This window comes from Sinocyclocheilus grahami, unplaced genomic scaffold, assembly GCF_001515645.1.
Source record: "Sinocyclocheilus grahami isolate Dianchi unplaced genomic scaffold, SAMN03320097.WGS_v1.1 scaffold203.1, whole genome shotgun sequence".
Classification (NCBI taxonomy): domain Eukaryota; kingdom Metazoa; phylum Chordata; class Actinopteri; order Cypriniformes; family Cyprinidae; genus Sinocyclocheilus; species Sinocyclocheilus grahami.
In genome coordinates this window covers 595,677-619,214 of record NW_015505382.1, presented here as the reverse complement: position 1 = coordinate 619,214, position 23,538 = coordinate 595,677, and the positions used below count along the sequence as shown (strand labels likewise).

The 23,538-nt window shown below is 38.9% G+C and overlaps 2 protein-coding genes and 1 pseudogene across 4 annotated transcripts; 2 read left to right on the top strand and 1 right to left on the bottom strand.

The window, feature by feature from the left end:
* The first annotated feature begins 4,634 nt into the window (after positions 1 to 4,634).
* znf541 (zinc finger protein 541) lies at positions 4,635 to 10,644 on the top strand. Of its 2 annotated transcripts, none has more exons than XM_016285950.1 (13): positions 4,635 to 5,405; positions 5,483 to 5,529; positions 6,082 to 6,163; positions 6,240 to 6,362; positions 6,438 to 6,771; positions 6,928 to 6,973; positions 7,152 to 7,294; positions 7,537 to 7,640; positions 7,716 to 7,791; positions 7,876 to 7,964; positions 8,335 to 8,451; positions 8,554 to 8,634; positions 9,162 to 10,644. In XM_016285950.1, the coding sequence occupies exons 1-13, from the start codon at positions 4,722 to 4,724 to the stop codon at positions 9,255 to 9,257; spliced, it is 2,022 nt and encodes a 673-aa protein (XP_016141436.1). In that variant the 5' UTR covers positions 4,635 to 4,721; the 3' UTR covers positions 9,258 to 10,644. The 2 variants fall into 2 exon arrangements, with proteins under 2 accessions (XP_016141436.1, XP_016141435.1); XM_016285949.1 differs by having other exon boundaries at positions 6,052 to 6,163.
* A 3,218-nt stretch (positions 10,645 to 13,862) lies between these two features.
* On the bottom strand, positions 13,863 to 19,225 carry LOC107595476 (uncharacterized). 2 transcript variants are annotated; one of them, XM_016285885.1, is made up of 2 exons: positions 18,841 to 19,225; positions 13,863 to 16,627 (listed from the first exon to the last, which is right to left on the bottom strand). In XM_016285885.1, exons 1-2 carry the CDS (start codon positions 19,097 to 19,099, stop codon positions 13,950 to 13,952), a joined length of 2,937 nt encoding a protein of 978 aa, XP_016141371.1. In that variant the 5' UTR covers positions 19,100 to 19,225; the 3' UTR covers positions 13,863 to 13,949. The 2 variants fall into 2 exon arrangements, with proteins under 2 accessions (XP_016141371.1, XP_016141372.1); XM_016285886.1 differs by lacking the exon at positions 18,841 to 19,225 and adding an exon at positions 17,734 to 17,888.
* Positions 18,259 to 23,353, top strand: LOC107595478 (alpha-soluble NSF attachment protein-like; annotated as a pseudogene).
* Positions 23,354 to 23,538: the final 185 nt, after the last annotated feature.

The following is a 23,538-nucleotide window of genomic DNA, read 5'->3' as shown; positions in this document are numbered from 1 at the left end:
GTGAGTAAATGATGACAGAATTTTTGGGTGAACTATCCCTTTAAACAAAATAGGTGTCAGTCAAGGTGTCAGTGTGTCAGCCAAAAAAAGAGGAAATTAAAATTAAATAAATGATTAAAATAAATAAAAAAATATTAAAATATTAAACAAAAACTAAGCGATTGAAATAATGAATACATCTAATAGTACAGTTAATATGTAATGTAATTACAATAGAAACTACATATTTTCCAAATAATATTTTTCATATATAATATAGGTTCCTTTAAATTTAAGGGTGGGAGTCTCTTGCCAGAGCATATTCATTATTGACCAGCTTAATCTAGCTAGAAATCATGTAAAAGGCAGGATAACAAATAGGTTTGTTGTATAACGAACTACTGTCTGGAAATATTAATTAATTTAGTGCACTTTTAAATTAGGCTAATCTTTTATTTTTATATTTTCTACAAATATGAGTATTTTTCATTTTTACCCCCCACAAAATTTATTTTGTCAATTTTTATTATATAGCTATCATACTGTAACTCCATGCAATGCGAAACAATACTGATTGGTTTGTTGTTTTCAACACCATCAATTTTGTAAATTCAACTAAATCAAATAACATTATCTTGGTGACAGAAATTGATGTAGAATATATGAACCAAAGGTTTATGTTTGCAAGGTACAAAATGAAGATGTGCAAGATGTACATAGATGTACAAAATTGACCCAAAACACACTCAAACTGGCCTCGAGTGAAGAGGCCATCCATTTTTGAGCCCTGCTTACTATGGCAACCAGTGTAAATTACTGGATATTTCCTAAACTGTCTGAAAAAAACTGAAAAAAGAAGAAAAACAAAACAGTGTAGGCAGTTCAAATTGGAATTGCAGTGTGCATAAAATGCTGTTGTTTTACATATCTAACCCTGGACCACAAAACCAGTCACAAGGGTCAATTTTTGAAAATTCAATCATCTGAAAGCTGAATAAATAAGCCTTCCATTGATGTATGGTTTGTTAGGATAGGACAATATTTGGCCGAGATACAACTCTTTGAAAATCTAGAATCTGAGGGTGCAAAAAAATCGAAATATTGAGAAAATCGCCTTTAAAAGTTGTCCAAATGAAGTTCTTAGCCATGCATATTACTAATCAAAAATGAAGTTTTAATATATTTACAGTAGGAAATTTACAAAATATCTTCATGGAACAAGATCTTTACTTAATGTCCTAATGATTTTTGGCATAAAAGAAAAATCAATAATTTTGACCCACACAATGTATTTTTGGCTATTACTACAAATATACCCCAGCGACTTAAGACTGGTTTTGTGCTCCAGGGTCACATTTTATAACAGTGTCAGTGCCTTCTTTTTTCTTTGCAGCGCTTCTCACATGATGACCCACCACAAGAGAAAGAGCTATAACTGCACTCAGTCTGGCTGTCACAAAACCTACGATGACAAGAACTCCCTAAAACATCACTGTGCCTCTCGACACGGAGTCCACCTCACGTCTCCTCCCTCCTCCAGACTCTCTTCCAACTATAACCTGCCGGCCTCAGCGTGGGAGCCAACGGTTAATCTAACTGCGTCTGACTACCTCTTTACCTCTCAACCAAAGCCTGTTTCAGCTCCTGTGCGAAAGAATCCCAGTTATTCTGGAAAACTCTTCGGTTCTTATGACACAGGAGATCTTGGGATGGGGCGCCATGCAGAAGATGCCCATTCCTCTCAGGTTAAAAATTCAACATGTCAAGAAAGCTGGACTTTAGCGTCTGCCAGTGACTCTTATAAGGTCGAAGAAAGCAATAAGATGCTAAACTCCACCCAGTGGACTCTGGGTATCGAAGAAAATCCAGTGGTTGCACGGAACCCATTTGATGTCCATGTTTTAGAAACCTATCTTGATTTTCCTGAATCTTACCCAGAAGAATTGAAAGAGATGCTCTCATTTCAGCCTAACAGAGAGGCACCTACCACCAGCGTGAGTTGCCCTGTGAGGCCACGAGCTTCAGTTTGCTCCAAACAGCATTGTCCCATACTGCTGAAACACAGTCAGAAGGAGCCCAGACCTCCGAGCAAGTTAAAGCGACGGCGCACCTTTTCCAGTTATCCTGCTGTATTATACCCTGAACCAAAGAGTGATTTTGACTGTAATCTTGCCGATCCTGGCCATGCAGAAGATGCCCATTCCTCTCAGGTTAAAAATTCAACATGTCAAGAAAGCTGGACTTTAGCGTCTGCCAGTGACTCTTATAAGGTCGAAGAAAGCAATAAGATGCTAAACTCCACCCAGTGGACTCTGGGTATCGAAGAAAATCCAGTGGTTGCACGGAACCCATTTGATGTCCATGTTTTAGAAACCTATCTTGATTTTCCTGAATCTTACCCAGAAGAATTGAAAGAGATGCTCTCATTTCAGCCTAACAGAGAGGCACCTACCACCAGCGTGAGTTGCCCTATGAGGCCACGAGCTTCAGTTTGCTCCAAACAGCATTGTCCCATACTGCTGAAACACAGTCAGAAGGAGCCCAGACCTCCGAGCAAGTTAAAGCGACGGCGCACCTTTTCCAGTTATCCTGCTGTATTATACCCTGAACCAAAGAGTGATTTTGACTGTAATCTTGCCGATCCTATACTTGATTCTCCTCCTGCAACATTGCCTAACAGTAGGAAGAGGAAGTCCTGCTCTAAGGACGTCCTGCCTGTTGTTCCAACTCCTCCACTGCCTGTTCCTCAGCCCACTTGTCATAAACGTTCACGACCACGCTCTTCCTACCTTGTCTCACCAAGTCAAGTGGCACTTGCATCCTTCAGCACTTACCTCGGAAAACAGTTTTTACAAAAGGTACACAACATTGCACTTTTTCATATGCCATCATAATCTGTGTTTTGATAATCAGTGTTTTACATTTCATTGTGTAGGAGCCTGTTATGAAATCAACAGGAGAGGAACCAAACGCTGGTTGCAGGTTAGAAAATGATCACTCTGACTTGAGGGCAAATATGAATCTATATAGTAGTTATATGTAACATTTTAGAACACTGAAAAAGTAGAAAAATATATATCAAAAGATACTTTTGGATTTGAATGATTTTTTCATCATTGAAATCACAATTGTATAATTTGCTGTTATTTTGTGGTTTCCACAACTGTGGGAACCCTAACTATTGCAATTCATATTAAAATATTAAACAAAAACTAAGCGATTGAAATAATGAATACATCTAATAGTACAGTTAATATGTAATTACAATAGAAACTACATATTTTCCAAATAATATTTTTCATATATAATATAGGTTCCTTTAAATTTAAGGGTGGGAGTCTCTTGCCAGAGCATATTCATTATTGACCAGCTTAATCTAGCTAGAAATCATGTAAAAGGCAGGATAACAAATAGGTTTGTTGTATAACGAACTACTGTCTGGAAATATTAATTAATTTAGTGCACTTTTAAATTAGGCTAATCTTTTATTTTTATATTTTCTACAAATATGAGTATTTTTCATTTTTACCCCCCACAAAATTTATTTTGTCAATTTTTATTATATAGCTATCATACTGTAACTCCATGCAATGCGAAACAATACTGATTGGTTTGTTGTTTTCAACACCATCAATTTTGTAAATTCAACAAAATCAAATAACATTATCTTGGTGACCGAAATTGATGTAGAATATATGAACCAAAGGTTTATGTTTGCAAGGTACAAAATGAAGATGTGCAAGATGTACATAGATGTACAAAATTGACCCAAAACACACTCAAACTGGCCTCGAGTGAAGAGGCCATCCATTTTTGAGCCCTGCTTACTATGGCAACCAGTGTAAATTACTGGATATTTCCTAAACTGTCTGAAAAAAACTGAAAAAAGAAGAAAAACAAAACAGTGTAGGCAGTTCAAATTGGAATTGCAGTGTGCATAAAATGCTGTTGTTTTACATATCTAACCCTGGACCACAAAACCAGTCACAAGGGTCAATTTTTGAAAATTCAATCATCTGAAAGCTGAATAAATAAGCCTTCCATTGATGTATGGTTTGTTAGGATAGGACAATATTTGGCCGAGATACAACTCTTTGAAAATCTAGAATCTGAGGGTGCAAAAAAATCGAAATATTGAGAAAATCGCCTTTAAAAGTTGTCCAAATGAAGTTCTTAGCCATGCATATTACTAATCAAAAATGAAGTTTTAATATATTTACAGTAGGAAATTTACAAAATATCTTCATGGAACAAGATCTTTACTTAATGTCCTAATGATTTTTGGCATAAAAGAAAAATCAATAATTTTGACCCACACAATGTATTTTTGGCTATTACTACAAATATACCCCAGCGACTTAAGACTGCTTTTGTGGTCCAGGGTCACATTTTATAACAGTGTCAGTGCCTTCTTTTTTCTTTGCAGCGCTTCTCACATGATGACCCACCACAAGAGAAAGAGCTATAACTGCACTCAGTCCGGCTGCCACAAAACCTACGATGAAAAGAACTCCCTAAAACATCACTGTGCCTCTCGACACGGAGTCCACCTCACGTCTCCTCCCTCCTCCAGACTCTCTTCCAACTATAACCTGCCGGCCTCAGCGTGGGAGCCAACGGTTAATCTAACTGCGTCTGACTACCTCTTTACCTCTCAACCAAAGCCTGTTTCAGCTCCTGTGCGAAAGAATCCCAGTTATTCTGGAAAACTCTTCGGTTCTTATGACACAGGAGATCTTGGGATGGGGCGCCATGCAGAAGATGCCCATTCCTCTCAGGTTAAAAATTCAACATGTCAAGAAAGCTGGACTTTAGCGTCTGCCAGTGACTCTTATAAGGTCGAAGAAAGCAATAAGATGCTAAACTCCACCCAGTGGACTCTGGGTATCGAAGAAAATCCAGTGGTTGCACGGAACCCATTTGATGTCCATGTTTTAGAAACCTATCTTGATTTTCCTGAATCTTACCCAGAAGAATTGAAAGAGATGCTCTCATTTCAGCCTAACAGAGAGGCACCTACCACCAGCGTGAGTTGCCCTGTGAGGCCACGAGCTTCAGTTTGCTCCAAACAGCATTGTCCCATACTGCTGAAACACAGTCAGAAGGAGCCCAGACCTCCGAGCAAGTTAAAGCGACGGCGCACCTTTTCCAGTTATCCTGCTGTATTATACCCTGAACCAAAGAGTGATTTTGACTGTAATCTTGCCGATCCTATACTTGATTCTCCTCCTGCAACATTGCCTAACAGTAGGAAGAGGAAGTCCTGCTCTAAGGACGTCCTGTCTGATGTTCCAACTCCTCCACTGCCTGTTCCTCAGCCCACTTGTCATAAACGTTCACGACCACGCTCTTCCTACCTTGTCTCACCAAGTCAAGTGGCACTTGCATCCTTCAGCACTTACCTCGGAAAACAGTTTTTACAAAAGGTACACAACATTGCACTTTTTCATATGCCATCATAATCTGTGTTTTGATAATCAGTGTTTTACATTTCATTGTGTAGGAGCCTGTTATGAAATCAACAGGAGAGGAACCAAACGCTGGTTGCAGGTTAGAAAATGATCACTCTGACTTGAGGGCAAATATGAATCTATATAGTAGTTATATGTAACATTTTAGAACACTGAAAAAGTAGAAAAATATATATCAAAAGATACTTTTGGATTTGAATGATTTTTTCATCATTGAAATCACAATTGTATAATTTGCTGTTATTTTGTGGTTTCCACAACTGTGGGAACCCTAACTATTGCAATTCAGTCTTTTATGGTACTTTTATAGAGCTTTTTTGTCAGTTTTGGAGCTTGACAGCTGCTAGTCACTAGAAAAGAGTGGCATGAAAGTTTGTTTGTTTGTTTATGATTTAACACCGTGTGAGCTACCTCGACTATGCGGCATGAAAGTTAGTAATTCATACCGAAATTTTCTGGGAAACTATTCCTTTAAAGAGCTGCTTCCACTGTGGTATTGTATGTTTGCTAGCAGACCTTACACAAGATCTTCACAAAGATATTCTGAATCAGCAGGTCTATGAAAAATCAGTTGAGTTCACTCTGGTTTGTTTCTCTGTAGAACATATAAAAGAACTTCATCTGTCCATAGAGCTCAGTCACAGCCCTCATGCTCTCAAGAAGCTGTTGGAACAAAGGAGGAACATGATTCACAAGCATCCACCTCCACACTGGTGCTAACATAAACTCAAGTATTATTGTGACAAGCACAATACTTACATTGAAACTTAACTATTTTTTTAATCACAGGATGATGGACAGAAGGGGGCTTCAGGACAAAAGTCCAGAGGGATAACCCTGTCCCCCTTGATCATGCCTGTGTCTGTCCCAGTCTCTGCGACAAACGTTTTAGGCCCCCAAGCTTCCACACAAGTAATGTTGTACCAATATACATTGGATATGCCAAGATGACTTGTTATCATTGTTCAAAGTTTCTGTCTTCCCTAGGCCAAGAGGTCACAGACTCGTAAAGGTGCATCTAAGAGGTCTTGTCACCCTTTAAACTTCCTCATCATCCCCAGTCCACCTCTGCCTCGTTTATCTTCCCCACAATGCACCGATAATAAGGAAACCCAGGGTTTGCAGAGAAGCTGTGGCATAGGCGTTTACCCCAGTCAGCTGCGCTCGCCAAACTATCTGGCAGACCACCCGCTGAGCCCTAGTTTTCATCCCCCTCCATACACCCCTCAGCCTATGCTGAGCCCTCTCCGTTCGGGGACAGGCCTCTATTCTAAAAGCCTACCACAACATCAGCCATGCTCATCTCTACCCAGCACCTTTGGTGAGCACTAAACCCAAGATTTCAGCTTTGACTCGATGTCCAACCTATATTTACTGATCAAGTTAACGTTTGTACAGAACTGAGAAAAATAATGTAAATGCTTTTTATTGTAGCTCCAATTTCTTGCCAAATCATTTTAACTTTGAAACCCCACAGATGGTGTCTCCTTCCCAATCGACAACACAGCCATCAACATACAGCCGTGAGTCTGTAATAAATTCATTCGTATTAAAGTTTTTAGTTAGTCCACCAAGATTATTACCGTTAGAATTTATAATGAATTACCTGTATACAGATGATCATGCTTTTGTTTACATTTCTCTTATTTACAAGACTGTCCATTTCCTTCTGTGTTAATGGAAGTTTCTTGTGTCATTTAGAAGGATAAATGTAGGTTCACGGTTTCAAGCAGAGATCCCCCCAGTGCGGGACACGCTGTACATGCTGTATGAAGAACACCCCGCTCAACTTGTCTGGACTCCTGGGAAAGATCTCTCTACTAACACAGAAACACAACAGAGGGGTAAACACACCAACACACACTCTTACTCAAAACAATAGTTTAAATAAAGGGGGGCAAAAAAAATTATCAAAATGATCGAGAACCACTGTTTAAACCACTGGATGTGCCCAAGTTTCGCAAAATCTAATCATCATACATTAAAATGTTACATAAAGTTGCAATTTTACAACTTGCTGCCTTTTATTCTTTAAGCATGTGTAAAGGGTTAAAAATGATCACACTTGGTCCTTTCTGTGCTCCAGTCAAAGAGCTGTTAGACATGTGCTGTTCCAGTTTGCTACCAGGAGGAGGCACCAACATTGAGTTCGCTCTCCACTGCCTTCATGAAGTTCAAGGAAACATAATGGTGAGCTTATTCATCATACCCAAGTGTGTAATTTATAGATATTTGTTTAATACGGCTCACTTATTCAACTGTCAGGCAGCACTGGATTTACTCTTAATGAGAGGAGATTTTCGGACCTCCTGGCACCCTCTGAATGATTACCACTACACAGGTACAAACTCTTTACTGTATATCCAAATACATAAAGCATTCATAAGTCCTTCATAAACTTGATGTAGCTCATTGTAATCGGCAGGGTCAGACCACTGGACAGCGCAAGAGATGAAAGTGTTCAAGAAAGCTCTGGTTGAACATGACAAGGACTTTCAACAGATTCATAATGTGGTATGAAAGTTCAGAAAAAAGTTATTTCAAAATGAATTAGTTTTTTTTTGTGTGTGTGTGTGTGTGTGTGGTAAGCGGTGTCCCTCACTCAATGTTAATCTTTGGGACTTTTCCCATTTCATCATATACTGGTGGAAATCATACATTTAATAGGTTTGAATAATAATAGAAATGATAATGGATGAATAACATACTGATAAGCAATACTTTGTTGTTTGTTTAAATCCCTATAGAATTCTGAAGGAATGAAACTTCTTGTTTCATAATTTTTGCATGGGTTTTTGATTAAACACCTGAAGAAAGGTCTATGGTTATTACATGCCTACAAAATTGAGTCTCTAAATATACTAAATTGATGTGTGCTATGTAGTTGCAGACAAAATCAATAGCCCAGTGTGTGGAATATTACTATAACATGAAGAAGCTGAAAAAGTTCAAGCAATGTGTCCGAGCCACAAATAAAAAGGATGAAGGTGGAGATATCTCTGTAAGTTTCATTTCAGTGAATGGACACAAGATCGGTTATTACATCTGAATATACATCTAAAAACATTGATTAAATCTGTCATGTACTGCTATTTTCCTAAAGGCATTCAAATACTCACAAGACCACAAGCCTGAACAGATAAATGGAAACACTGGACAGAAGACAACAGCTGCTGAAAGTGAGGTGTGTGCCAGGTTAGGGGTGTGTGGAATATTACTATAACATGAAGAAGCTGAAAAAGTTCAAGCAATGTGTCCGAGCCACAAATAAAAAGGATGAAGGTGGAGATATCTCTGTAAGTTTCATTTCAGTGAATGGACACAAGATCGGTTATTACATCTGAATATACATCTAAAAACATTGATTAAATCTGTCATGTACTGCTATTTTCCTAAAGGCATTCAAATACTCACAAGACCACAAGCCTGAACAGATAAATGGAAACACTGGACAGAAGACAACAGCTCACACACACATATATATATATATATATATATATATATATAAAAATAACACACTCAGAAAATATTTCATTTTGTGAAATTAAGCTTAAAATAATAAATGTATGACTATCCTGTCACTTAGTCTTTTCTTCATAGTAATAATGAGTATTTTTAGGACATGTTATGGTATTAAAACACTTTAATTCCATGAATAAATATTAGCAAATTTTAAAATGATATCAAAATTAATTTGACCTTTAAATCCAGAGGTGTGAAGAGCCACTATTCCCCCTCAGTGAGGATAGAAACTCCAGATGGTGGTTGGCAAGCAAGGACACAGGTCAGAGCAGAAGACTAAAGTGAACTTAATTCCAATCAGTATTTTATAAAAAAAATCCTTTATGAAGTGCTGAAGTGTGTTTTAGACTACAGTAAATAATCAACTCACTGTCTAGCGATTAATATGGACCTTGAAATTAGGCATACATTTTATCCAAAATAAAGTTCTCATCAAAAGAATAGCCAACTTTAAGTAGTTTTTGTTGTTCAAAATTTGAGAAGTGCACAAGGCGCTAAAGTTAATAGTATTTGATGTTTTTAAAATGTACCAGACTGGTGAATTTAACATGACAGGGTTTCAGAAAAAGGTTTCTTGGTTTTTATTTTCGACGTTTGTTCAACTGTTTGACAAGTTTGGTTCAAAATGTTCTCTCAGTTCAGATTTATGTCACTACCAATCATTACAAACCTACATAGTTTTACAATTCTACAGATGTTCCTTTTTCCATTTATTATCTACAATCCATTTAACCTATAATAAGGTTATTAAATTGCAGTTTTATCTTATGCCATTAAAAAAGCTGATGATGTCCATGTATAACACAATGTCAATGCATAACATGTTTGCTGTTTTTGATATCACTATAAGGTGTTTGGTTGTCTAAGCCTTCCTTTGTTGTTCTAATAGAACAAATGTTTTACTAGTATTGTTAAATATGTTATACAAAATAAATGAGAACTGAAAAACACAATTTTCCATTGGTAATTCCCAGACTCCAGAATATTTCATAGAACACTTTATTCTGAACATGCTACCGAATACATTGTAAAGTTCTACTGTTGCAAGTATGAAAAAGATAACTAACACCTCATTTGAATGTACATATCCCCCATAAATATAGAGGAGGAAGTGCTAACGTTCAAATGCATGCATGAGGTTGACAGTGCATTCCAGGTAATGCCTACAACACTGTGTAAAGTAACAATAATATTGTAACACTAACAGTATATGCTGAATGAATCAATAATACAAGTTATTTTCTGGCCTGGAAATTGATTGACCAAATTTGATTTGCAGTGTTCCATAACAGAGTATGCAGAGATCAAGTTGGCCTGATATCTGCACAGCAGTGATTTTCTATGACCAAATCACAGCCGTGCTGATATTCAGAACAGCAGCATGGTTGCTCATATTGCGTAATTGTGTAATGCATCACAGACAAGTTAAGAATGTAGTAAAACCGATTTAGGCCAAATTTAGTGAAACAGTATCTACATTAGTCACAAGACAATGACTAAACGAATCCTCAGACCTCGTAGAGACCAAAGACTACATTAAATGAGTGTCACAAATTCCTTGTAAATGGAATGCGTTTTCAAAACCTATTTACATAGCAGTATAACTATTTATCGTAACCCTTGTGTCTAAAATAACTAAGTAACTAAAGGAGCTTATTGTGGGACGTGACAACTGTTCAAAGACAACCTTTAATTAAAAAAAAAAAAAGGTTAAAGGGATAGTCTCTCCCCACCCCAAAAAAAAGAAAAAGAAAATTTTCACCATTTACTCACACAAATTATTTCAAACCTATATGAATTTCTTCTGTTAAACAAAATAATATATTTTGAAGAATGTGGTTAAAGGGATAGTTCACCCAAAAATGAAAATTTTGTCATTAATTACTCACCCTCATGTAGTCCCAAACCCGAAAGACCTCCGTTCATCTTCGGAACACAAATTAAGATATTTTTGATGAATTCTGAGAGCTCTCTGACCCGCCCATAGACAGCCATGTAATTAACACAATCAACATCCAGAAACGTAGCAAGCAGATCGGTAAAATAATCCATGTGACATCAGGGGTTCAACCGTCATTTTACGAAGCTACGAGAATACTTTTTGTACGCAAAGAAAAAAAAAAATTACTTTAAACAATTTAGTCTCCACCCTATAGCGCCATTTTGTAGAGTATCCACTGAACATAAACAGCGCATGCTGTTCTGTGTCAGATACGCTACGTGGATACTTTGTTTTCGTTAAAATCAAAGCGTAAACAACGTAGCGGACACAGATGTAGCTGACAGAACAGAATACACCGTTTACGATCAGTGGGTACTCTTCGAAATGGCGCTAGGATGACAGAGGTGACTAATTGTTTAATAAAGTTATATTTGTTTTTATTTGCGTACAAAAAGTAATCTCGTAGCTTCGTAAAATTACGGTTGAACCCCTGATGTCACATGGATTATTTTACCGATCTCCTTGCTACCTTTCTGAACGTTGATCGTGTTAATTAAATTGCTGGTCTATGGGAGGGTCAGAGACAGTGTTCATTTCTTTGACGAATCATTTTTGTCACAATTTTCTTCAACAACATTTTTTTCACCGAGACGATAACGAACTAAAACTCTTTTTGAATGACAAAAACTATTATGTAAATCTATTGACATTTTCGTCAACGAATAAAAACGAGACGAAAATGTTACGGAGGGACGATTTGGGAAGAGATTCATTCAGAAAGAATCTGCTGCATAGTTAGGAGGTTAGATGCGTACATATGAACCGGCGGGACATAAGCTAACATACACTTGCTGCACGTCGCATAAAACATTAAAAAATGTCAATATGTGGGAGTAAGAGAAGAGCATCCATATAGATAAATCTGATGACGCAAGAGAGAACTCAATTCGGTCTGGTTTTCTGAGCGCAGAAGCATACGCACACAGAAAGTGCGTCTCACAGCACACAAGTACTCTCGCATTGCATGAATGGAGAATTACACACAATTATGTTGAATTGTCTGTTTTGACGAGTATTCACGTAAACAGTTGATTACGTCATAAGTGAACGTAAGCAGTAGGGAGAACGTGTCTCAGTAGGCGACATTGTAGAGGTCTACACGGAGGACCCGAGACCCGAGGACCCGGGATCCATACGGGTTCGGGGCTATATTTTAAATGGTCAGCCGGGTCCGGGTCGGATCCCAATCTATTACTTCGGGTCCCGGGTCTGTTTAACATTGTGTGTAATACCCGAGTCGATCGGACTCGGAGAACACCCGGCCGTTATCAGAGTCAGTCAGCGCTATGCGTGTGTTGTTTTGTAACTTTCAATTTGTAAAATTAGGATGAGAAAAGTGAGTCGGTAATTTGAAATAAAGTGGGGGGGAAAAAAACCCCGAGCCACGTCATCAGAAGCAGGGTGGGCGGAGTTAATGCACACGCACGGTGATAATGGATACCTTCATGAGTGATGCGAGTTATTATTGATTATTCTTTTAATAATATTATGAATGAACCGTATTTTGTTATATCTAAAATGTTTGCGCAGACTCGGCTCAGAGAGCACAGAGATTATAGCAAATAAGTAAAGCTAACGTCAGCAGCCATGCATGCACTGGACGAGCAATCGTTATTATAATCCAACTGGGCAAACAGTCTAAATTATTATGCAAGTTGACTCGAGATACAAAAAATGCAAAACTGCAAAGTCGCATTTGTCATCCGTCACCGTGACAGCAAGTGGACTTTTGAAACTGGAATAATGAGTGGATTACGCATTTCAATTGGCAAGAGAGGAATAACACAGATGGAACTTTCTTGGCCGGGAGGATTGTGTGCATCACAGTCAGGTACAAGGGAGAAGGCTTCTTACATTAGGTTCGACTTGTTAATAGCAATTTGCTGTGGAATATGTGCCGATCGGGTCCAGTCGGGTCGGTGTCTTCCCGGCCGGGTTCGGGTCCATCTTTGAAATAATTGACGGTCCGTGTCGGTTCCGGGTAGTACATTTTTGACATTTCTCGGTTCTGCACGGGCCCGGGTCCAACTTTCAAAATAATAGACGGGTCCGGGTCAGTTCAGTGTAGCACATTTACGGGTCTCTTCGGGTTCGGGTGCAAATTTTTGGACCCGTGTAGACCTCTACTACATTGCATCCATTGCAGCTGTGCATTCGGTTTTAAAGGGACAGCAGCCTAATTTAGTTGCTATTGTCCGAGTCATTGATGTTAATCAAGCAACAACAGAAAGACAGAAAATCACGCACTGCTCTTGACTGAAAAACTTTAGTAGCCCTAAAGATTAATTAAATTTATTATTAAATAAATAAATATGTCTGCTTGAAAGAATGAAGAATATGGTAAACAAGTTGCTATAAAGAATGCATAATTAGCCTATATAACCATTGGTATTTCATTAAAAAGAAGACCATGTTCTTGTTCTTTATGAGAAGTGGTTATATTTAATTTTAACATAAAGGCATGTTGTGTGTCACCGCAGTTAAATCGGTGTCTATCATGATAAAACCTTAATATCAAACCTATATATTGAGTTTGGAAATTTTATAGAAATGCTTAATTAAATGTACTGTAACGAAACCCATTAGATTTTAGACGACTAAATTTACTGTAGATTTAGTTGACTAAAACTAAAAACAATTCAGATGACTAAAATATGACTAAAACTAAATCAAAATTTGCTGTCAAAATTAACACTGGTCAGAGAGCTCTTAGAATTCATCAAAAATATCTTAATTTGTGTTCCGAATATGAACAGAGGTCTTACGGGTTTGGAACGACATAAGAGTGAGTAATTAAATTACATTAATAAAAAATTTGGGTGAACTATCCCTTTAACGAAACAGTTGTGGTCCCCATTGACTTCTATAGTATTTTTTCTATAGGGTGAGTAAATTGAGGGTAAATGATGACAGTTTATATTTTTGGATGAACTATCCCTTTAACTTGACTTTGTACATATGTACATAAACCGTGATCATGACTCTTCCTCAGACACACGAACCTTACTTTCATAAGACACTAGAGTCTGGTAAAGACTTTCTCTGCTTTGGTTTCCACTGGCACTGTTCCACTGCTCAATTTCACGTGCAGAGGAGCCACCTTTAAGCAGATCCACATAGTCAGTGTTCTGATGAAGAAACAAAATGTGGTCAAGGTGTTTAGACCCCAGTGTGGCCCTTCTTTGGGTCACTGGGGACTCCCTAGGGGCAAAGGCTCGATTGGCGGACACAGAAGTTGCAGGTATGGACAAGTATTTCCGTGCCAGTCTGGCCACAGCAGGAAAGCGATGCTCCTTGTTGCGCCACCATTGCAGGGGCGAGAGACTCCGTCGGCAAAGTGGCTCTGCTATGTAATTCTCCAGCTGCTGGTGAATCTCTGGCATTCGCTCAGTAGGATCCTCGCCCAGAAGAATATCGTACATGCTCTGCGGGAGAGGACTCGTCCGTATACGAGGCGTGAGCTGTAAATTTCCTCTCAGCGGCGAGGTCATACTGGTCCCGCTAGAACGTCTTTTACGGTCACTGGCATTCTTGAAAGGTGATCCAACCTCAAGCGTGTTTTCATTTACCTGTTCTGGAGACGATACGGCAACAGATGGCTCGCTCGGCTGCAGCTCAACGCTGTCACCTTCCTCCGCCGATCCAATCGATTCTGGAGAATCTAAAGAAGCCATTGCAGGAATTGGCAAGGAATCATTCAATCCAAAACCTGCAGGTTCTCCACGTTCATCCACAGGCTCTTCCATTACCATGCTTTGTCTCCTCTCTCCATTCATTCCTTCGTTACTTGTGAAAGCCTGAACAGATAGCAGCTCTTTCACTTTGTCGTGCAACTTGCTGCGAGCATGTGGGCTGAGAAACCGCAACTCTTTAAAACGCGGGTCCAGAAATGAGGACAATATGGCAGAGCAGTCCAAAAGAGCATCTTCATCACTCAGACTCCAGCGTTTGTCCATACCAGCACGAATTCTCTCCATAACTCCCCTAACCACTGGACAGGTGCACTCTGCAATTTTCTGTCCCAGGAGCCGAGACACTCCTTGCAGGCACGGCATTAGGGCCGAAATGGGTCCATTGATATCCTCGCTCAAAAATGATGCTGCAATGCGAACCGTTTTGAGCACAGGAACCAGTTCATGTATAAGACGCCACTGGTGATCTGCCAGATTTGTTGCTACTTTTTGCTCCTCTAGGACAGAGCTTATTACCCACTTGAGCTCCAGCAGACTCTCACACATCTCAATGGCAGTGGTCCAGCGCCCTGGATTGTTCAAGACCAGGCATGCGGACTCTTTATTAACAGCCTTTGCTTTCTGGCTCAGTGCTGTAGAAGCATTCACATCATGCTGGAAATGTAGGACGATGGCGCGAGCATCTGCCAGAGCTTGTCTGACAGTCTCCACACAAAGTCCTTCCTGGACACAGAGTTTCAGGGCTTGTCCTGCACAAAGCAGTGGTGCCCATCCCTCTGGAAGATTACCCGGAGGAGGATGGCTGGGTCCAGCAAATTCTTGCTGATATTCCTGATCAATGGCCATATTCTCCTGCCCTCTGGACTCCGATCTACTGGGGCTGTCATGCACGACACAGAAAACAAAGTTCTCTGGAAGTTGGAACTCGGAGAGGACTGCTCTCAAGGTGTCCGCAAAGCTCACTTGCCCTCTCTCAGAAGGGTTTCCTTTGAATTCTGCTATCGGTCGGGTCTCGAGCACACAACGAGCCAGGCGCCAGTTAGAGTCGACAAAATGCGCACTGACTGTAAGGTAATACTGACCATCCCCATCAACCCCACACCCATCTATGGATCGCCAGTATTCGGTGCAGAGGGTCAGACAGTGAGAAGCTAAACTGGTCTGTAGATGCTGCTGAAGGCATTGCTTGAGGATGTGGTAGCGATGCCAAAGTAGACTGCCAAGCAGAGATGGAGAAGGCACAGGGTAGTTAGGCTCTAGGCAACTCAGTAAGAGCTTGAACCCCCTTTCTTCCACCACAGACAATGGCTGAAGGTCTCTGAAGACCATTTCCAAGATAAGATCGGTCAACACCTCTGCTCGCTTGTTGCTGCAGGCCCTTGAGCCACTGCGGTTGCTGCTGCCTCCAGCAGTGCTGCTCATCTCCCCTGCAGGAAAATTATACATTAGGCAGCCCAAATCTGTTTCTTGGTGCACAATGGCATTTGAACTGGAAGCACCGCTTCCTGCTGCACAATCAGGGGCATATGTTGTCCGGGCAGGTTTGGTCTCCGCCATCTCAGCTGGCAGTATTTCTTCCTGCTCCTCTTTGACAGTAACAGGTAGCACTGGTTGAAATGGAGCATTGCCTGTGGTGTTACATCTGTTACCATGTAAAGAGGTCTGAATGTGAGAATGCAACGCTGCAGGAGTGGGGATGCCTGCTGTGTTGTGAGGGGGAACTGCTCCATCCCGAATGCTGTGTTTGCGTCCTAAGTGTTCTCTCATGGAAGTAGTGCTGTTGTGAAAGGAAAGCTGCCTTTTACAGTGGTTGCACTCAACACGATACAGACTTAACTGTGTGTAGTGGTTCCACACTTTTGACGTGCGGCGATCAGAAAATGGCAAAAACCGCTGCATTCTCCGACGAATTATTTGACCGTTGTGACTTCCAGGATGCATTTGAGGTGGGAGATCCATGTCTGTGGTGAAAAAGAAATTTAAAAAAATACTTTTTTTGAGTATGTCATTTAAGTACAACTTGATTACACAGGAACTTATGTAATTATGCTAACTAGCACACTTACAATTAAATTGACTTTGTAATGAAAAAGATGATAAAATCTTTAATCCTAAATCCTTAATGTGATGAATCTCAAGAGTTTTTATAACATATGTTTTCATAGAAATAATAAGTCCATGGTTAGAATGTGATCCTTGCAAACTTGTTTACTGGGGCCAACAAAATGTCACAATTGTACAGAAACCCCAGTGCTGTACACAATCTTTGTAAATCTAAAGAAATAGCATTATCAGCACTGTCTTCTTGTTTATATTCTGACTTAATTGTAACATTTTTTTAATGCTGTGACATACTCAGAGCTAAAATATAGCTTTCAATGTCCACTCTTTGTTTTATCTCAGATGTGGTCAGTTGTAGAACACTGTCACATAACCTAAATGCATCCAAAGCGCAACACAGTGAAATGCTATAAAAGCGCAATTGTATGATGAGGAAAAGGTGCATTTTGATATTTTTTTGATTCTGTAACTTGACACTATTTCATGAGTTCATCACCCTTTGGCTTATTTACCATTTATATCAAAAGGTCCGGTGTTGTGCCGAATTCTGCACCCCTGCCAGATTATGCACCCCTCGTTAAAGTCGCTAGCTGATTGCCTAATTTCAACCCCTCCCCCACACCTACCAATACTAGGGGGTGCATAATTTGGCAGGGTGCAAATTTCGGCACTACACCGGCAGTGTGTGAAATTATTTTAAAACTACAAATATACCATCCACGTAGTATCTTACGTTGCTATTATTATTACTACTTGATATAACGGTTTAAATAATAATTATACCAGAAAACGGTGGTAAATGTTGGAACAAAATATAGCATGTCACACAGCGGAACAATCAAATCATTTTTTGTTTATCGCGGGAATATTTAGAACAAATAATGAGATTTGTATTAAGAGACTAACTCCATGTCAGGTGCAGCTCTTGCTCGTTACAAGAGCGTTTAGCCAGAGAACAATAACCATGCAATATGATACTAAATGAAACAATTCCGCTATTATTTACAGTAAACGTCACTGGATGTTCTTCCGGGCGAGCACAAGGGCCATTACGGTTTCATCCGCTTCCAGCTCGTGTGTTACCACCAATAAATAGGACACGCGTCCGCAATACTGACTTATATAACTAATTTATTTTCTCTTCGCAAAATAAATAATACCTTACTAATAACATATTTAAAAAAATCTCAGAATTCCTGCACACCTTCCGCTCGTTTGCGACCTGCACACTGGATGTGCTTGGCGCGGTGGCCGCTAGGGAACTAGGGTAAGTTCTACACAGACAACAGAAACGAAAAATGTGCATCAGTCGCGTTTATATATCATAACTGCTCGACTCTGCTCGTATTTATGATATATGAATTGTTACATAATTGTAAATATGCAATTATTAATTGATAACTAGTAATGTAGAAACCACAATTCGGTTATTTTGAAAACAACTATTTTGCAACAATCCCCAAAGTCTTAGCGAATTTACTTCCGATTTCCGCATGATGTGTCAATAAAACAAATAACTTCATTTCAGGCGATGTGAATGGGATATTGCTTGGATATCATTCCCTACAGTCTGGCTCAAATGTAATCCGACAAAATGGATTATTCTGGAAAAGAAAAGGAAGCTATGGCCATCATGGCTGAGCCGGACAAAAAATGAAAACGTCACATTCGTTATTCGGGTCGGTTTTTGGGTAAATCCATTAATGATGTTTTTGCACCTCTGCGATATTAAATGTGCAAATCTTGAACATCACAATTTAACAAAAATACTAAGCATCAAATACAATTCGTTTGCAACAAGCAATGTTAAAATATAATTTGAATTAACCAATATAATCGATAAGCAATACTTTCGTAAGTGCATTATTTGTAATACAATGTTGTTCGCATTTAGCTGGCTTAAATCTACCAGGGTTTATTTTTCCAGATGGCACAAAAGTGAAATCAGCTAGTTAGCCGAGTAGCATCGCATTGCACGTACAGAGTCATAATAAACAGTTGCGTGCGCTTAATGTAGCGTTTCCATCTCGCCTTCATTCATACGCAACTGAAAACTAATGCGCACTGAGACATACAGCTTACTTTGCCTCGATTTGACACTTTTGAAACTCACCCATGCTGCCTTTGTTGGGCTCTTCCGTGCATAGTCTCTCGCCGCCGTTGGATACAGTGGGGATGTTGAGTCGATGTTTCACTCTGAGGTGTTTTATCATGTTGGCTGTATTCGAAGAGAACTTAAAGTTCGTCTTACACAACCTGCAGTAAACAGTGGCACTGCTCTCGTTTTTGATGTAGTACTTCCAGGCTACGGAGCAATAGCGGGCCTGTGTTTTTGCACTGATTTCCGACTCCTCTTGCTTCATGTTGGCCATATCAGTGGAAACACGTTGTGTGAGTGCAGCTGAACGCAGCTAATAGCGCCTCCTATCGGTTTCTGTGAAATGAATGAACCTCCCCCTTTATGGGATTACATTTGTGCCAATTTAAATGAATGTAATTTTCAAGAAACTTATGAAAATAGAAATTAAAACTGAATAAAATGTCTTTGAAACTGAAAAAACATTAAATGCAAGCAAAATCTTTGACTTGAATCACAGACGAATGATTTCATCATCATTATCATCAATCATCGTTGTTATCAGGATACTTGCGGTAAGTTTTCTTGATTTAGCCCAATCATTACAGGACCTGGTTATCTACATACAGTTACAGTCTTCAATTGGATCATATTTGCTTCGATTAGTTCATATTTTCCCCAGCACATAATGTACAGTACTAAATGTACTGTATCTGACAATGACCGATGCCATTTTACAAGCGCACTGTCAACTTTAGCAATGTAAAGGCTTTTTACCATGCTTTTTCTGTGTCCAGATTTGACTGTAATAATACTCAAAGCAGTTTGTATTGTTAGACTATAATACATGTCCTTTCTCAATTTCCAGGGAGCGGAGCAACTTTTCCATAAACAAACTTCTGATGCTGACCCAGAGGATGTAGGGGTAGTACCAGAGATCCATTGCCCCCATCAGACAAGATTCTTACTTTGTTCAGACACATCACTTTTGAATGACTGGGATCTTGATCTTCAGACACCTGATATTATGCAAATATTTTAATTTCTTTGGAGCTCTAGATTAAAACAATCACAGTTCACAAGTACACAAGAGGTTGCACTTTATTTGTATTAGTCTATGCTGATCTTGGATTAGCATACCAACAGCATACGATTGTTAAGGGGATAGTTCACTCAAAAATAAAAATTCTCTCATCTTTTTTTCAGAAAGGCGGGGCATAGAGGAGAAACAATAATGTACAGTATGTGGAAAATAATGTGTTTTTTGAACTTTAAACTGCATAAACACATTTCATTACACCAAATACACAAAATAATGTTCTTTTTTGCAGCATCATATGACCCCTTTAAAACCTTTATTATGAATTATGAACATATTCTGGATATTATGTTCTTGTGCATTTTGTGTAGAAATGTAAATTATGAGAATACTGTGCATTACATGTATACTATGCAGTGGATTCTGGTCTTTCCTGTCACAACATAATTGCATCCAAGACTTTCACTTTAATACTTCTGTATATGCTATAGTGACAATAAAGAATGTACATTTATTTGAACTAATTCATATTTTCATTTACATTCATTAAAACTGGTTTATAAAAGTCATACTTGAATGAGTTGATGATTGTTGACTAAATAAAATAAATAAAAATTATCAGCATGATAAAAACAATTGGCTGCAATATTTCCAGTATTATATACAGTACTTTAATAATTAAACCTCAATATGACCTTCTTTTTCTCTCGCGTTTGATTCCTGACGCTCCTAAAAGCTTATGTTGACAGAGTAGTAGCAACAGATAAATACAGATTGAATTCAAAAACAAAACTCCTAACTTTATATCACTAAAATGAAATTGGAAGCCACTAACAGATGCTCACATCCACACTGGCAAGGCAGCATTGACGCCTTCACTGCCAGGTCAAGAAGCTGTCAATCAAAAACACAGGAGCCAACGAACCTCCCCCTTGCTTTTGTTAATTCTAGGAGTTCCTCCAAGGTCGAGGAGGCCTGTGACTTGTACGTGAGAGCTGCCAACATGTTCAAGATGGCAAAGAACTGGAGTGGTACGACACACAGCAACTTTTTTGCACCATAATAGGGTGTTCAATAAGCACGTGTCATTTGTATTGCTGCTTTGTTCCTCTATTTAAGCTGCAGGAGATGCCTTCTGCAAAGCTGCACAGCTGCATTTACAGGTGCAAAGCAAGCACAACGCAGCCGTAAACTTTCTTGATGCTGGCAATGCATTCAAAAAGGCTGATCCTCAAGGTACAACTCACATTGTTTACATTATGAGCAATAAAAATCTCTCATTATGTAGCATGAGTGTCTAATTCAAAAGAAGGAATTCTATTATGGCTTTTCTGCAACTTTTCTACACAGAGGCCATAAGCTGTTTCTGTCAGGCCACTGACATCTACACAGACATGGTGAGAAATAGTAAGTCTTATTTAAGCATTCAAATACAACTCAACATGGTTAATACACTTTTCTGATTAGGGATTTTTTTCTTATAAATCTGTTTCCACAGGGACGTTTCAACATTGCAGCAAAACACCACATATCAATTGCTGAAATCTATGAATCTGAGTTACTGGACATAGATAAAGTAAGTGGGAAGTGATCTATTTATGTAAACGTACACATTTATCAATAAGTGGCTCAGATCAATATCGACAGTACGAGTATAAAAATACACTACCTCTCAAACGTTTGGGGTCAGATATGAAATTAATACTTTTATTCAGAAAAGGATGCATTAAATTGATTAAAATTAAAAGTAAATGTTTGTTACAAAAGATTTCTATTTCAAATAAATGCTCTTAAGTTACTGTTCATCACAGAGTGCTGACACAATTAGGGTTTCCAGAAAGCACCACAACTGTTTTCAACATTGATAATTATAATACATGTTTCTTGAGCAGTTAATCAGCATATTAGACTGATTTCTGAAGGATCATGTGATGCTGAAGACTGGAGTAGTGGCTGCTGAAAATGTAGCTTTGCACATCACATTTTAAAATACATTAAAATAGAAAACAGTTATTTTGCATTGTAGTAATGTTTAGTAAAAAAAAAAAGTGTTTAAATTTGAAAAGTAATGTTTTTAATGCATCCCGATGATACCATAATGACCAAAATAAGAGCCCTTTCTGAAAGAGTGAAAGGGAAACAATTCATTGTTAAATTGCTATTATTTGTGCCCAGAATACTTATGTTTATTTGTTTACAGGCCATTTCTCATTATGAACAGGCAGCAGATTATTACAAAGGGGAGGAGTCCAACAGGTACTCTTTGGCTCTATCCGAAATTGCCCCCTATACCCTCAAATAGGGTACTAATTGAGGGGACAGCCATTTTAAGTGGTGTCCGAAACCATAGTGGGCATTCTCGAGTGCACTCATTCAAACCCACAATGCACTGCAAAAACGAGTGTACAACCGATGTACACTCAACGGCTAGAGATAACCCTTAATGCACTGTGAGAGTGGCGCGCCGAATAAATAAATACAAATAATGCAAAGACAGGTATGAACTGTGAGAAATGGAGACAGCTAGAATCGCTATTCGTATATTGCATGAGAATACTCACCCTCAAAATTGTCGATGTAACTCGAAATATATAATTTGAAGCCCTTCTCTTTCTTACTGTTGGGTGTAACAGCTGATTGCCTCACGATACGATTAACATCATTTACGGTAATCCGGGGAAGCTCTTGTAATCAGCGAGTGTATGTCATCCTCTCCTGTGCCATTTTCACACAGTTATCGCCAAAAGCGAAAACGGCTTCCGGCGCTGCACCGGATGTAACTGAGCTGGCTGAGACCAAACGCGGAAGCGATCTTGTATAGAGTCTATTCCCGCGTCTGTCTCGCCAGAAGATGGCGCCCGCAGCTGAATCCATTCATTTTACAACGCACTCGTCCATGGCGTAATACAGCGTAATACAACACATGTACAAATTCATTGTAAATTGACTATTAAATTGTTTAACTAGGATTTATACATAATTTCCGTGTCAGAGTTCAAGATAATTTCTTTAATCTTACTACTGGACCTGCCCATTTCAAATGATTATTACAGCAAGCAAACTATGCTAAAGCGACAGTCCTTCCGGTGCACTCAGTGTCTGAATTCACTCACTCGTTTTCATTCACTCCTTCAAGTGAACTGAATGAGTGGACTAATGTAGAGAATAATAAATGAGGGTATAGGGGGCGATTTCGGATACAGCCTTTATCAGTGTTGATAAGTGTTGTAGAACCATTTACGTTTGAGCACAAAAGCTGTGTTGTAATTAAATGATTGAATTTAGTATTATTAAACTAAATGAACTCTCTCACTCTCTTTAGTGTAGCCAACAAATGTCTTCTCAAAGTGGCAACCTATGCGGCTCAGATGGAGCAGTACCAGAAATCCATTGAAATATTTGAGCAGGTCTGTGTGATTTGATCACAGTCGAAAACCTGTGTTTATTTGTCTCATTCATCCTTCATGTTGATTGGCATGTTGTCTGCTCAGATTGGGACTTACTCCATGGATACTACTTTGCTGAGGTATGGTGCTAAAGACGATGTTAAATTAAAAAGCTAATAAATTATTTGATTCCCTCCATTTTTGTTGAGTATTAATATTTCAACGATGTGGGCATACATACAAAGACAGTGTTTAGATCGAAATGGATTGTTTAAGGAACTGCACATATAAAACTTTAAGAATCTGACC